The 17,005-nt window shown below is 47.8% G+C and overlaps 1 protein-coding gene across 1 annotated transcript in view; it reads left to right on the top strand.

Moving 5' to 3' along the window:
- Nucleotides 1-17,005, top strand: part of FNDC4 (fibronectin type III domain containing 4) — a 550,876-nt gene that overhangs the window by 516,967 nt on the left and 16,904 nt on the right. Inside the window, exons 4-5 of the mRNA XM_086928174.1 lie at nucleotides 1,013-1,217; nucleotides 8,068-8,157. Coding sequence (XP_086784300.1) covers nucleotides 1,013-1,217; nucleotides 8,068-8,157 — 295 coding nt within the window. The remainder of the gene's footprint in view (nucleotides 1-1,012; nucleotides 1,218-8,067; nucleotides 8,158-17,005) is intronic.

Here is a 17,005-nt window from a genome sequence, read left to right as displayed (position 1 = left end):
AAGGGCTATCCGGGCCCATGGGTGTGAACCTGGAGCTCCATGACCTGTCTCCTGAGGTCAGGGTACATCTAACTCATGCTTTGGAGTCACTGGTTTCTGAATAAATCTTGCTGCCAATACTAATAAACCCGCGGTTCACGTTGACTTGAAATAATAATAGCAAATCATTTTTATCCAATAGATTGTTCTTATTTTTTTGAAGAGTTGTAGAGGGAAGTGGGGTTGCTTTTTCCCTTTTTTTGTGGTAATGCAGGCTACAGCCTAACCCCGGTCACATAACCACCCAGCACCCAAGTAGATTTTCTCTTTTTGCTCCTATTATCTGCAAACCCACCCTCTGAACTCTTTTTGCACATTTACAGGGCTACATAATACCTGCCCTTCTGCCACCGTGGAGTATAAGAAATGCTAAGAGGCATTTTTAAATTGGGGATATTACCACCACTACCCCAAACTTTCTATTTGTGGGATCCTGTTCCTTGTACTCTTTACCTGATTACCTAATGAACACATTTTTACTTTAACTTGGGCTAGGATCACTTGCTCGAAATCATTGTTCCTACAACGATTGTACCTTCATGTGATGCTGCTCTTCTTTACGGCATTGTGTGTCCCCCTTCGTAGCGCGTTATATTCCTGTTTATCGTATTAGTCTCCTTGATTCACTTGTCTTGGAAACATGCAAGTATTCCTGTTGTGCATTCTTACTTGATGTCGATATTGGATCTATGCTCTTCTGTTCGCATTGTGTACCCCCTTTCGTAGCCTGCTACATACCCGTTTATTGTACTACTCTCCTTGATTCATTTCTCTGGGAATTATGCGTTTATTGATCTGGGATTTATGCAAGTATTCCTGTTGTGTATTCTTACTTGTTGTCGATATTGGATTCATGTCCTTCCTTTGTAAAGCGCTCTGATATTTTTCGGGATCTTGTTTGCGCTATATCAAACTCTATAAATAAATAAAAATTAATTGTCAATTCATCCTGCTGTTGTCTGGGTTTCCGCAGAGGCAGGATGGGCATATGCAAAGGTTCATCAGAGAGGTTAACACGACAAACCGGGCATGTGTGCTGTGGGACCTCGAAGAGGACACGGACTACATCATCCAGGTTCAATCCATCGGGCTCTACAGCGAGAGCCAGGCCAGCAAGCGGGTCCACTTCCGGACCTTGAAGGAGACAGATCGACTGCCGTCCAACAGCTCGAATCAAGGTAAATTCAATGCTCTTCGCCTCTGTGTCGATTCCAGTGAGTCCTCATTCCTGACACGCGTACAAACAAGGGCTGTGTCTAACATTATCCAATCAGTGTCCACCAGACCGAAAGTTGTGACCATAAAAGAAGATAAATATAAATCAACAAAAGAGTGACTATAAAAGTAAAGGGATAGTCAGTTGCTACCACCAAGCAGAAAAGTTTTTCGAACAAAGAACAGTCAAACAGTTAGGGTTACATGCAGAGTGCCACAGGAAGAACCCTCAGGCACCAACAAGACAGTTGGTTGCCATTTGTCTTCATTTCATTCTTTTTAGAAAATAGTGATTAAAAAGTTAAAAGAAGTGTGGACTACTCCCCGAAATTGGAGAAAATTATTTTATTAGGGGGTAGCTCTAACTTCATTAAAATCTTGGTGAAAAGTCGGACAGAATGGTGGTTATGTTAATTTGAACCACCCAGTCCTAAACAAAAAACAATATAGGTCGACGTGTTTCTGCTACTAAGAGACTAAACTCAGCTCAGCATTCATCAGGACCATACACAACTACCTCACGTGGGTGAAGCACACTAAAGCATCCCTGCCAACTGAGGTAGAAAAAATATATAAGGATTACGACCTTCTGTGTAATCAGAGCACTGAAACTTCCTAGTGCTTCTCCTCCTGTATGTGAGGGATTTAAGTCTGTACAGAAAGATAAACAGAACAAAGAACGAAAAATGTAAAGGCACTCTATTTCAAACTTTTATACTTTTTACACAATATGAAAACCATTACCTTCAATGGTGCAAGCAACATCACCCACTGTGTGAACATTGAGTTATAATGACATCATTATGTTCGGTAGCTCCCACTATATTGCCTACATGGTAATCACTGACTCATATGTATAAATTACTAAAGTCCCTTCCAGGCCTCCGTAATTAATTTCGGAAAAATTGTGAGTGAGAGATAACCGTTTTTTTTTTGTTAAAATACAAACAAAAAACCACTATGAGCGCAGTCAACTATCAAGTGAAAGGAGCGCAATGGAAAAATTATTTTAATCAATATAGTTGTACAAGTGTCCATCTTTTAAAAACAATTCAGCAGCCAATCGCAATTGGCAAACAGAATACTCAGAATACTGAGCGTACTAAAAATACACCTTCACCAAATGGGAGAGACAGGGAGTAAAATGCCTCATCGTATTAAATACTCACACGCATGTCGATTAGACAGCACCACATGGGCTCGCGGCTGGGGGAAATTCTTCACGCTCGGGAACCTAGGAAAGTAATGAAGCCCAAATCTTACAACGCTGCAGAGGATCGGGGTTTTGCTAACAAACGAAGCAGCATGATATTGCACAGATAGTTTTAGTGACACAAAACGCCGGTACCCGGAAAGAGCTACCGGCTGTGAGTACGTGCACATAAGCAAAGCACACCGCTTCCCGCTTACCTAACTCCCGCGACTCCCCGCATGTAAACCTGCTTGATACCACGTCCACGGCCCGGAAATACGGAACCGCAATGGATGCTCGGTTATAAACTAGTTGGTTTAGAGCGAGTGCCCGTCGACGAGTTTGACAGTCACGTGGGTCGGACTCTCTTTGTTTTTCTTAAAGGGCCTCGTCTCTAAATTAGTACATTGTGGCTCTGTGAATTTTGATATGGGATGTTGAAGTTCTCAAACTTTATTTCTCCTGTCTTTGTCACAAAACACCCGAATAGCTACATGGCTATATGAAGAAGTCTAGAAAGGAGATTAGCCTGCACTCAGATTGAACGGAGCGCTGAATGTTCCTATTCACGACAGGACTTAGCTGCAGTTACATCTAAATGGATTATTATTATTATTTAAAATTTTTGTTTAAAATAAATAAACCCAGCTCGCTAGAATATCAAACGGCATAAGTGTAATAACAGCAGGGCTAAAACACAATGCCCTTTGAGATTACAGAATGTATATAAGGATCGCTCCGACTCTCTAATCCCTAGGACAGGCTAAGACCCTGGTTTGTACTGCCCCAGTATAAAGTGTCAGATGTTTGGAATGTTACCAGTAGAACATCAATTAGCTGATCTTTACAGTTATTTTTTTTTTTGTGTGGAAAAAGGAGAAGGGGACCCTTATTACTTCAAGGGTTATAAAGAAAGAAAACCAGTTGTTCAGGAAAAGCAAGGGAATTAACGTCGCATTACTGAACCCCAGGGTATGGCATCGTTCAGACCTGTTAGGTGCGTATAAAGACGGTATATCCACCTTTGCTCCCTCTCAAAAATGCTATTTTCATTTGCTAGATTGAGCTGTTCTATAACTGTCCATCTAAGATCATTTGGACAATGGCCATGTTCAAGAAAGTGGGCAGTTAATTTTGTTGTACTCTTGCGGCACCTCACGTTGCTGCGGTGTTCACAGATGCGCAGTTTTATTTTTCTCGTGGTCATCCCCACATACCGGAGACCACAGGGACATGTCACAAGATAAATAACCTTGCATGAATTGCAATTGGTATGACCTCTAACCTGCCAAAGTTTGCCTGACTCAAGCTGAAGTGTCTTCGTTGCTGTGGTAAGGTGACACACACTGCATCCTCCACATGGGTAGTGGCCAGTGACCGGGGGCAGACCCCATGTTGTGAGTACATTGTTGTCCAGAGTGGTGTCCATGATCCTTGGACGGTGTGAACAAGTGCGTCTTGCAGACTTCTCTCACGTTTATAGGAAAACAGGGGTTTCTTCCATTTTCGGCCATTGCTCGTCAGTATTCGCCAGTGTTTTCCTACGCACCGGCTCACTGCGTTCGAGATGTTGCTGTACGATGTCACACATGTTAGGGGTGTCTCAGCTTCTCTGTCTTTATTGTAGTCCTCCAGAAGGGCTTCACGGTTTTGGCTCTTAGCCCTCTTATGACTTTTTCTCAAAATTCCTTTGAGGTAACCTCTTGCTAGTAATTTATTAGTTAGGTCTTCTGCCTGTGTATTAAAATCATCTAGGTTACTGCAATTCCTACGAATACGTAGATATTGTCCAAAAGGTAGATTCTCACCCAATGGGCGTGGGTGAAAACTCGAAAAGTGGAGTAAGTTGTTTTTACTTGTGGGCTTATAGTAAGTTTTTGTGGTTAGACGATCCCCTTCCCTAGTTATTGTTACATCCAGGAAAACAATAGAGTTAGGATGATACTGGTGGGTAAATTTCAAGTGAGGATCACAGGTATTGACCCAATCGAAAAATGCCAGAAGACTCTCCTCGGAACCCTGCCAGATTAAAAGCACATCATCAATGTACCTCTGCCACAGGATAACATTGAGATTGTAAGGATTGGTAGTGGCCAAAATGTGAGTCTGTTCAAAGTTATGAACATACAATCCGGCAATGCTTGGGGCAAAAGTGCTGCCCATCGAAGTACCCGTCTTTTGTAAGTAGATCGTATCTTCATATTGAAAAAAATTGCGCTTCAGGGCTAAGGTGGCACACTCGATAACAAAAGTACGGGAGGTAGTATATTCCCATGTGGTGTTTTCCAGGACATCCGCCAAAACTTTTAAAGTTGCATCCTGCGGGATGCAGGTATACAAACTTTCAATGTCTAAAGAGACAAGAAAGCATGGTTCGTTGGGCATTTTAACATTGAGAAGTAAGGACAACAGACTTTTAGTGTCCTTGACATACGTACTGGTCGACTGAATTAGTGGCTTGAAGAAGAAGTCGCAGTACTTAGATAATGGCTCCAATAATGAGCCAATACCTGAAACAATCGGTCTTCCCGGGGGGGGAAGCTATCCCCTAATAAAATAATTTTCTCCATTTTCAGGGAGTAGTCCACACTTCTTTTAACTTTTCAATCACTATTTTCTAAAAAGAACCCAATGAAGACAAATGGCAACCTACTGTCTTGTTGGTGCCTGAGGGTTCTTCTTGTGGCACTCTGCATGTAACCCTAACTGTTTGACTGTTCTTTGTTCGAAAAACTTTTCTGCTTGGTGGTAGCAACTGACTATCCCTTTACTTTTATAGTCACTCTTTTGTTGATTTATATTTACTACTCATAAGGGGTACAAGAGTGGCCTTGCGAAGCCCTTTCTCTCTTGTTGATTATATACATAAAAGAAGATAGCCACAACACGATGACCCGAGATGGTGGTGACCAGACCGCCTATCAAGGAGGGGTGACAGTCTCCCAGAATAAAACTTTAACACAATAGTGTATGCCACCCCCAGAAGTATGACCAGACTTGGGTATTTGAAGAAGCAAACCCTGCTTCAAAAACACCAAAAAATTTTGTTTGTTAGACCCTCACCCACCCCATTAGTGGCATGCTTTATCATTGGGTCTAGTTTGATCATATGTCTGGGTATAAAAGAATATAGTCATTGCTTTTTGTACTTTAGCCTTAACCTGCTCCTATAGTTGCTATAATCAGGTCTTTCCTCAAAATCATTCATTTGTTTCATAGCGCCTCACATTAGCTACACCTGACACGAACAGGGTCTGTGCTCAACATGATCCATCTGTTTCCACCAACCCTAAACTGTGACCAGGGGAACCATAATCTACTTGCTTCCAATCATCCCGCTTGTGTTGTGGTCCTTCACATAATTTTCATATATCTGAGCCAGGTCTGTGCTCCGCATCACCTAATCAAGGTCTACTGTTCCTAACTCTAAGCAAATTATTGGCTTCTTGTTTCCAGGCTACTCAGTTGTTGTTGTAAGCACCTACACCGACCACGTACACAAGAGCTGGTTCTGTGCCCAGCATCACTCATATGGGTACATTAATACACTAACTGTCCCCATGGGAAGTGTTATATCCTTGTTTACACATCACTCAGTCCTGTGTGGGGCCCAACATCACCCTTTAGATACACCAGAAGTGGCTTAATCTTCAGCAATAATCGTTATGTGGTTGTCGTTCCAAAGTCCACAGTCTTTCACCAAACAAAAGAAATGGGTCCACTTTCCCCCTCTTCCACTCTCGTTTTTAAGTCTCAGCCTGTTCCTGCCGCCATATTAAGCAGTACAAGAATGTGTGTCAATGAGTCTGAGGACTGAAGCCCAGCGCAGAGGGAGCGCCTCACCTCTCCCTCTCATGTGTTTTAGCCCCCAAGACTCAGCTTGCTGGAAGCTCCTCAGTGTTCAGCATAATCTGATCTACCTCTGAAGACTGAAAGACTATGAGACATGGTCAGGTTGACTTCTTGGTTCCCAGTCGCCCAAACCACTGATTAGCCTTCACATCTCCCCCGCATCTCAGCAATGACCATATAACAAACCTCACACATTTGATGTTCATGGAATCAAGGACTGGACCTAGCGGTTAGCTTGATGTTCCATGTTACAATGCTTGTGTTTGGGGTGTCTTGTTTTCATATTCATTATTGGTGAACTCTGGTGGTGTTTTTCCAGTGTTTTCCCAAGAAGAGAATTTCCTCACTTATTGGTGTTTACAGATTTCAGCCCCAATACAGCTCTGTGCATGCCGTTTCATCCTTCCACGACTCCCTGAAACAGTGCTGCACTCATGGCCCAGACATGGCCTCCCATGCCTGTCATCCTCCTCGCCTCAAAGCAGCAACTAGTAAGTTGGTGAGCGGAGAGCGTAGGCCTCTTGAGTGGAACCTTGTCCACCATCCTTCAATAGTCTGGTCCGCCACAGTGGAATGGTTGTAGCGGAAAAGAGACCGCCCATAACGACCGTCCCAGACACTCCTCCCATACTACTTCTTGGGCTCATTGTAGACACAGAGTGAATCTGGAGTGAGTCTTGCCCAAGGGAAATTCTGCTCCCCTTTTCTTGCCAGGATCCAGCAGTTTCCACTGGTACGCCATTTAAAAATTGTAGACAATCCCGCCCCTGGCCTTTCCCGCCAGTGCAGTTGGCAACATGATCAGTGAAAGAAAAGCATGGAGAGGAAGATGGCATGGAGGAGAGGTAGGACCTCCACCGCTTCAGTGCTACCGTAAGGTAAAGCAATGCAAGGGTTGCTCCCAGGAGCAAGGCTGTTCAGGAAACTAGGCGAATATGTATGTTCAGTGCTTATTCCAAATGCCAACTGCAAATGCCAATTTGGTGCAAACCTCAACAAACTAAACCAATCTTAGCATCTTCAAAATACAATGTTTAAAAGAGGGAAATTGGAAAATGTGTCATGTATGACGTGGAATAAAGACATGTTTATTGTAGAAAACACCTGCTGAAATCATTGACCCGCTTGAGGCTCTGTGCATAAATTCTCCTGTGCCCACTGATGTGTGGTCTGCCTGAGTAACTGGATTATTCGGAAAGCACTTTGCATTGGTGATGCATGTTATCTAATAATTAATTATCTATTGACTCAAAACCATACTGGATCTAAAATAGCTCCCGCCTTAACACCTTGGCTGCTAATGATATTTTCCTCCTGTGCTGAAAATGATATTTTTCCATTGTTCATGACGAGCTCAGCTCGTCATGAGCAGCGAAGGGGTTAAGCAACCATCAGGGCCTGAAGGCCGCTCACTGACCATGGGTGATCACCTTAAGTGCACTTAACTTTTTACGAGTCTTCTTTTGCCAGAAATAAAAATACTTGTTAACATTTAAGCAATGATTGAGAAGGCTAACTTAATTACCTTAATTATATCTTGGCAACTAATGTGACCATGAAATATTTATGTGTGTTACACCTGAACCAAGAATGATCCTCTGCATTGTATGTAATACCCCAAGGGTCCTCTTTGGTGCAGAGGGTCCCCTTGTTCTTTGATTGTACTTGAGGTTTCGCCCATGCAGAGACTTCATCAGGCCTTGGCCTGTCTTGTCACGTGACCAATCCTGGAGCTTCTTATTGAGTAATGCATGATCTTACCCTCACAGGTGACATCACTGTGGAAGGAGTGGACAAGGAGCGACATCTAGAGACGGGCGAGATCATCATCATCGTGGTGGTTCTTCTCATGTGGGCAGGTGAGTGAAATACCAACACTATCAGCCGATTATGAGTGGGGGAGTAGACCCCGGGATGGCTCTCGCTTCACCAGACCACAATTGGCCTGTTGTTCCTACACCCAGGGATACTGGGTGTGGCAACACTGGGCTCAAATCTACTAGCCCGAAATGTCAGCTGGTAAAATTGCATGCAGATCGGGCAGAGGGTGTGGCCACAAGCGACGCATGGCCCTGTCCGACCTCCTCCAGCTTGGTAGAGCACTGAATGTCCATCCCCCGGCCAACCTATAGCCTAACCTGCTCCCTGAAAGCCCGCTCCCCCCGCCAGCACCTGTCCAGAGCAGGTGGTATATCTGAGCAGAATTGTCTATGAAATTGAGTCCAGACATGGGAAAGTAACCAGTAACTGAGGTTCTGCATGTTATGCTACATTCTGGGGACAAATCCCATTAAGTGCACAGCGGAGAAGAACAAGCAGCAATTAGAATTGATTATACTGGAAGTTCTAATTTCGACACACCTGCACTGTCCATTACACAAATGTGGTCTAAGTGGCTATCAGCGCTTCTATTAGAGAGCACCTTAACCTCCTAATACCAAATCAAGCACATATTGAATCTCTCTGATGCAACCGTTCACATGCTCACAGCACCCACTCACCCAGTCATTCACAAATGATCTGCAGGTCAACCTCGCCCACCAGTTCACAAATCCGCCTGCTCCTCCTCACTTTATTCAGTACTGAGGGGTCAATGTAAGTCAGGCAATTAACTTTCACAGTCCACAATTCTTTGACATCCACGGCCCATTACCTTTCCTTTGACCATATGAATATGACAGCCTCACCGTGACCTGGTCCTGAGGTCCTAATAGAAATTAAGTCTTGAATGAACTGGAGGCAGGAGCTCGCTAAGATAAGAACGAGTTGAGTGTAAGGTAAGCCTCCTCAAAGGGTTTTTTAACTGAGCAAATGAGCATCTGATTATGTTCTCCTTACAGGGGAAACCAAATACCGTAGTTTAAGAAGCTGAGCATGCATCATATGGTTTCCTCCTAAAGAACCTCTACAGAGAAAACGCTCCAAGACTGAATGTCTTATCCCTCTAAGGGCGCATTTATCTGATACAACAGCTGATATAGTAAGATGGCCTCTCCACTTGGAGTTAGTGATAAACCTGGATATAGTCAATTTGGTCAACCATTTTAGCAGTGTTGAGGTGATGTATCAGATCTTTCTTGCTCCTCTAGATCTTGCTTTGGATTACAGAGTGTGGCTTCCTCATGTCCACACAGATGCACATTTACTCCTCTGACTTAGCCACAAGGAGCATGGGTGAAACACAAGCAGTCGGTTGCATGACTTTCTCGCTTCTGAATGTTGATAGTCATCTCCCATAGTGCTGACATCTACATGGAAAGACTTTTGCAAGTAGCAGACCTTTCAAAGGTCACCTAGAGCTTTGGGAACAGTTTTAAATGTGGCAGGCAACCAAATGTGAAGTCTTGGGACAGTATGCGATAAAATGTACTAAACGGTACCAGCTACTCTGAAGATTTGAAACTAAGCAGCTGCTGAGTGTCCTCCATAACAATGCTAATGCATGGTGGGGGCGGAGCTTGCCAGCGTCGATGTAAGACGCGTGTGTGCTGAGCTCCGCGCCAACACCCGAAATATCCTGTTAAATATCCTATAGCAACGGCCACCACCGGACTTTCGGGGTGGAGACCTGCTCTGTGGTCTTTGGTGCAGCGATCGGTGAAGCCGCCGGCGAAATCGGAGGAAGACCCGCGGAGCTCCGGCAGTGCGACAACGTCTGCTGACTAGGCCTGAGGCAGCGGACTTGCCTGAATACCTGTCCGCCGTGCGTGCCTGTACGTGCGGCCTCTGGGGGAGCTGAGACCCGGTGACCCCCACAAAGATCCGGCAGATAGAAGCACCCGGCTAACAGTGCGGTGAGGCTCCCTGAGACGTCCCGCGCCACCCCCCCCCCTTTCTTAGAAGGGGGAGTGCACTGCGTAGCCCCGTTTTGGAGATCTTGCAAGCCCCCCCAGCAAGCGGACACGGAGACTGCTTTGCGCGCATTGCGCTTGGACCCCCGACGAGACTACGGGGCATTTAACGGCCCGCCAGGCCCCTTGAAGGTGGGCTACGCCGCGTTTGCTTCTACTGTGCTCGGCACCTGGGCCCCCCCCCCGGGACACCCTCTGAGACACAATCCCCTCCCTTGGTCGTCTGCTGGACAGTCTGTCTGCGGTGCTGCGGACTCTGGAGAGCTAGGGGAGCTGGGGCCGTGGTAGCGGCCGGATACTTGTGCAGGCTCCCCCGCAACGGCACATGCCACTGGCCTCGATCGGGTGGGCCTGCGCATCTGCGTTTTTCACCTCCGTCCAAGTGTCTCGCAGAGGAGAGTTGGGGAGGACGGCCTGGGTGATTGCGTTGCGGCACCGGGAATAGTGAGACAGCTTGGGGACCCTGATGTGAACGGGGCTGCACACTCCTGCATATTGGCGACGCGGTTTGCAGCGCTGCTGACGCCATACCTTGGAGTGATTGTGGGACTGTGTAGAGACCCCTGGCCCAGGACTGTGTTTCTGCAACTGTACTCGGCTGCAACCGAGTGTAGGACTGCACTAGTGCCTGGGGGAACTTGGATGTACCGCTCACTGATTGGGAAACCCACGCAGCGGCGATCCCTGGGACTGGCGTCTGCAAGATTCGGAGGGCACAGCGAAACTTGACCTGTAAGTGAACGCGGGGCTGAGTCACCGAGGTTGCCTATAATCACTGCCTACGCATCGGAGACCATATACAGAAGCGGGTCGCTCCCGGACTTCCTTGCGCACTATGGGCAAGAACGATAGAACCCAGACCAAACTGGCGTTTGAACAGCGCAAAGCGAAGGCCCCGGATGAGCCGGCGCCGGACGTTTCGCCTAGGAACAAGGGCGCGGACAACACAATGTATACTGACATTAAAGAAATGCTTGTGTCCATGGAGAAAGGACTGCAAGAAAGCATGTCGTCCATCGGCACGAAGATAGACTCACTCACTTACCGCATGGACCGCATGTCGGAAAGGGTGGATAAACATGCGGAACGCCTCGACATGTCAGAGAGGCGTCTCACGGAGGTGGAGGAGGCGCAGACCGAGTGGGACAAGGACCGCAAGCAATTCTCCAGACTACTACAGGTCATTCAGGACAAGTCGGAGGACTTAGAAGCCCGGTCGAGGCGCTCCAACATCCGTATTACGGGGGTTGCAGAGACGACCCAGACAGGCAAGATGGAGCTCTTTGTGGAGAAACTTTTGGTCTCCCTGCTGGGCGACGACGTCTTCTCTCCGATGTTTATAGTGGAGAGAGCCCACCGCACGCTTGGGCCACGGCTGCGGCCAGGAGCTACCCCTAGACCGATAATTGCAAAACTCCTCAACTACAGGGACCGTGACACGGCTCTACGAGTGGCCAGAGACAAGGTGAGGCTCCAGTACGAGGGTATGAACATTTCCCTGTACCCTGACTTCACGGCGAGGGTGCAGGAGGAAAGGCGGCACTTCGCCCCGTATAAAAAACAGTTGCCAGAACTAGGCCTAGACTATGCGATGCTATACCCGGCGAAACTGCGGGTCAACAGAAATGGGCACTCGCACTTTTTCACAAACCCCAAAGAGCTACAAAAGTCGCTGAAGGAGTGGTCCAAGGAGCAGAGGAATAATTCCAGCCGACAGACTGAAGAGCACGAAGACAGCAGCCGCCTGAACGAACAAGAATAGCACACTGCGTGCTCCTGGTCTTGGGGCGTGGATGACCGTACTAAACTCAAGGCGGTGTCGAGACGGTGGCACCGCTGCTTCGAGATAGCACCTTGGGGTCAAGCTGGATGGCTGCCTTGTGATAGCTGTGACCTGTGATTGGACTGCGCCATGCGCTGGGTGAGATCATTCCAATGTATATATGTTTGACCTTTGCTGAGTGGAGCTCGTGACACGGCTCGTAGACCTGCACTGTCGGTTGCACTGCTGTGCAACGTTATAGACCTTTGTTGTATTGGGGTGTCCTGTGGATGAGACGGGAGGGGAGAGTTTTGGAGCTACTGGTCACTATATTCTTTTGGGCCTTGAATAGTCCTTCCGTTGTTGCACTCTGTTTTGGGTGTTGGTGGCGGGAGCCAAGTTTTCACTAGTTAACTCTGATGCGCTGTTTGGTGCCACTTACGGCGACCTCTGCCCTGGCGCTTTTGGCTCTAATTGTTCTCGTGGGCAGAATGTTAGGAATTGGGCGTAATGACACCATAAGTTGGATGTTGATGGGAGGGATTGGGTACTGCCAGGCCAGGTTGGGGGAGGTCGGCTGTGGACGGGGGGGGACTATGTTGGGGATTGTAATTGCTATCTTGACTGTGGGGTTTTGAAAACAATGCCAAGCAACGTGTTGCCCGATTTCAAGTTTAAGGAGAATGTGCGGCTTAGTAGTACAGCTGTCTGCACCCTATTGTTATCACTGTTAGGATGACTAATACTAATGATGGGAATGCTCCACGCAATTTACAGGAACTGAAAATGCTGACGTGGAATGTGAGAGGGCTCAATGATTACCGTAAACTACGGAAGGTACTCAGTTACTTACACAGACACCATGTTGACCTCGCTCTTCTGCAGGAGACCCACCTTCCAATCACTAGCAGGATGCTACAGGCCAGAGGGCTTGGGGGACACAGTGTGGCTGCGGGGTTCACGACACACTCTAGGGGTGTACTCACTTGGGTCAACCCTTCCTCTCAGCTAAAACTGGTACCACTGGTGTCAGACCTGGAGGGTCGATTCGTCATCACTAGGTGTGTTGGCTGGGGACACGATTTGGTTGTGGTCAATGTTTACGGGCCAAACTATGATAGTCCTGTCTTTTACTCAACGCTAGCGGCGCAATGCAGAACACACGTTTCCTCTAGAATGCTGTGGGGAGGTGACTTCAATTTTGTATTTGACCCTGACCTGGACAGGTCGGCGGGGCCGGCCCGGAGGCCAGTGCCCTCTGCTTTGCATATGAAGGCGGAGCTGCTTAAACTGGACCTGGTGGACGTATGGAGAAGTAAGCACCCCACGAAAGGTGGTTTCTCTCATTACTCTACATTCCACAATATCCACACTAGAATAGATTACTGGCTAGTGTCTCAGGCTCTACTAGATAGTATTAGGAGCTGTGAGGTGCTGCCTCGTACCCTCTCTGACCACTCCCCTGTATTGCTCCACCTAGTGATCCCAAAGTAAACAATTCCCCCCTTCACCTGGAGGTTCCCCCCCTACTCCCTCCTGGATGATGCGTTTCGGGGTGAACTGGCGGAAGATATAGATACTTTTTTTAAACAAACCTGGGGTCCGTCGACCGTTTCCAGACTGTGTGGGAAGCTTTTAATGCCTACATTAGGGGTATGGCAATGTCCAAACACTTGAGTGTGCTTAAATCTATAAGACGCGACTTGAAACAGCTTGAATCCCGACTGTCTGATTTGGAGAGGCGCCTACAGAATGGCTCAGATACCAATGCTGAGTCCCAAATCAAACTCCTACTGACTGAATACCATGACCTGGCTGACAGGGAAGTACAACTCATGGGTAAATACGCTACAGCGCGAACTTACGGGGAGGGGGAACGACCGGGTGCACTACTGGCTAGAATGATACGCAATACCAGGAGGCCCCTGGTGGTGGATGAACTACTCACGCCAGAGAATGAGGTTATTTCTGACGGGGAGGAGATCCTCCAAACGTTTAGACAGTACTATGCAGAACTGTATAAATCCAGATCGCTGCGGGTTGAGGAAGAGATCGACGACTACCTCGAGCATATTGCCATGCCATTTTTGCCAGATTCGGACAGGGAATTCTTGATGTCTCCCATACAGGAGGATGCGATTCTGGAGGCTCTGGCTAGCATGCGATCTGGTAGTGCCCCGGGAGCGGACGGTTTGTCGGTAGGCTTTTATAAGTTGTTCAAGGACAAGCTGGTCCCACACCTGATCACCCTATTTGATGATATATGCGAGGAGGGTAGTATGCCCCACTCCATGAGGGAAGCCCTCCTAATCACAATTTTAAAACCTGGGAAACCCCCGGAGTCTTGCAGCTCCTACAGGCCACTCTCCCTGATAAATGTGGACACTAAAATATTTGCTAAAGTTCTGGCCACGCGATTGGCGCTCCTGGTACCGGACCTGGTAGCGCCTGAACAGGCCGGTTTCGTTCCCAATAGGAACCTGACATATAATATCCGAACTGTACTGGGGACAATGCAGCACGTGCGTCAGGAAAACACAGCCTTAACAGTTTTCCTGGACATGGAAAAGGCCTTCGACTCTGTGGAGTGGCCTTTCATGCTCAGAGTCCTGAGGAAGTTGGGGTTGGGAGAGCCGTTCTTGCAGATGCTGGGAGCCTTGTACTACCGGCCCACAGCGAGGCTGAAGATAGGGGACAGAGTTACGGACCCGTTTGATATAAGCAGAGGAACTAGACAGGGATGTCCCCTTTCGCCCCTCCTGTATGCGCTGGTGGCAGAACCGTTGGCGTGTGCAATTGGGGAATACCACAGCCTGGAAGGTACTCGTTTTCCAACTTATAAAATTGGCATATCAACGTATACTGATGATACACTCCTCTATGTTCGCGACCCGGAAACTAACCTTTCAGCCGTTTTGCGGGAGGTTGTGCGATTTCGCGCCCTCTCGGGGCTAAGAGTGAACTGGGACAAATCAATCGCTTTCCCACTGACATCCGCGACTCAGCCCTTTGAAATGGAATACCCCCTGAAATGGACCACTGACTCAGTTAGATACCTAGGCATACACCTTCACACTGACCCGGACATTTTAGTCAGGGAAAACTATGGAGTAGCGTGCGCAAAGCTGGTTGAGGATGTGGACGCATGGTGTAAGCTCCCGCTGTCCCTAATGGGCAGAATAGCCATCATGAAAATGGTGGTACTGCCTAGGTTCCTATTCCTCTTCAACAACATACCGGTAGTACTGTCAAAGGCGTTCTTTAAACAGCTGACGCAGGTGCTTATCAGGCTAGCATGGGGGGGTAAACAGCCTAGAGTTAAGAGGACGACACTACTGCTTCCCTGTGAAATGGGGGGTCTGGGGGCACCCGACATGGAAAGATACTACCGCATTGCGCAGGCGGACCATTTACACTCTTGGATCCATGGGGACCCGCGCATACCACATGTGACATTAGAGCGATTGTTTGCGGAGCCTCTTCCCCTTCCGGCCACTGTCTGCCTCCCGGTAGACAGAGCTATTGATCAACTAGACTTGCTTAAATCTACCAATCATGCGTGGCACGCATTGACCCGGGCGCAAGACTGTAGATTCCTGTACTCGCCTCAGATGCAGATAGACTGGGCACTCTGGCTGGGCTCGCTAAGGGAAAAAGGAGTAACGGAGACACTGCGTGCGCTGGGACTCACGAAAATGGAAGACCTGTTTGTCGAGGGGGTTTCCAAGTCCTGGGAGCAGCTCTCCGCCACGCAGCCGGAGGCTACGCTTCTACAGCGCTTCCAGTTTCATAGGGTACGGAGTGCGTTAAAGGACTTGTTGGGCCCTGAAATGGAGGAGCCTCCGGAGGTCCCTGAACTCACTTATGTGATTAAATCCACGTCATCCCGCAAACTAATCTCCACCCTAAACAAACTGGGTGTTGCACATCAACAGCTCCAGCACTCAAAAGCTAGGGCGGAATGGCAAAGTGATCTGCAACTTCAAATTGATGACGACATGTGGCGATACTGCTGCACCAGCACAAGAAGACTCTCCCTTAATGGAAGGCATAGACTGGTGCATTTTAAGTTTCTACAACGGGTATACTATACCCCAGAGAGGCTGCATTGTTACGGGCTTAGGCAGACGGCGGATGCGAGAGGTGCCACGCGCAGGTTGCAGATTGTATCCACATGGCGTGGTACTGTCCGGGAATTCAGAAATTTTGGGTGGAGGTTTTCTCAGAACTCAATAAGATATTGGGCTCAGAGCTGACTGTTAAGCAGGAATTGGCGCTTCTAGGATATTCTAAGCCACTTCCGTTATCCCAGCGACGACTCGTAGATATGGCCCTACTGATAGCCAGAAGAGTGTTTGCCCTGTGTTGGATGCCGGGCCCGCTTCCCACCAAGAAGAGATGGGCAGGCGACTTACTTTACTGTTGCACGCAGTCCGAACATTATAGCGAGCTACTCCCGCCCAGGAGAAGGCCCAAAAATTTCTGGGGTTTATACCAGGCATATATACAACAGAGTGAGGAGGAGAACCTGGACTGTGCCGGGGCACTGGATCCCCCGGAATCCCCAGAGGGACAGGAGGAACAGTAGACGTAGTGTCTTGGGAGGGGGCGGGTGGAACTTGGTGTTAGTACACGTAGCGTTTCTTCCAGTTAGCATAGTTCTCGGAGTAGGGTCGCCAAAGTAGTGTTCTGCAGGCAGCGGGGTATGAACTAGCCGGTAGCATCAATTCGGGCACATTACTAGAAACATGGTTGCTGGCACTTGGGGGAGGGCGAGGGTTGGTTGGGGTAGCTCGTTTATTGCTTTTTTATATACATAAGGTTTTAGATACATACGAAGATAAGACCCCTGATGTGTGACTCACAGGCACAGCCAAGTCATATGTATGTTGGAAGTACCACGAGAATCCAAACACATACGGAGCTATATATACCCCTGCATTGTTATGACTAGATGCTATTGACTTTGCACATCTGCTGTACTGTACGCCGCCGGGCCCCCGGGATGCCGGCTAAATGGCTGTGCCCAATATATTTACACTATGACGCTAAGCAATGCTGCTTTGACCACTTGTGCGAGAAACTGTGAGATAT

The sequence above is a fragment of the Lissotriton vulgaris genome, chromosome 6 (assembly GCF_964263255.1).
Source record: "Lissotriton vulgaris chromosome 6, aLisVul1.2, whole genome shotgun sequence".
Taxonomy (NCBI): Eukaryota; Metazoa; Chordata; class Amphibia; order Caudata; family Salamandridae; genus Lissotriton; species Lissotriton vulgaris.
Note: the sequence above shows the minus strand (reverse complement) of the source record. Positions and strands in the feature narration are given on the sequence as shown.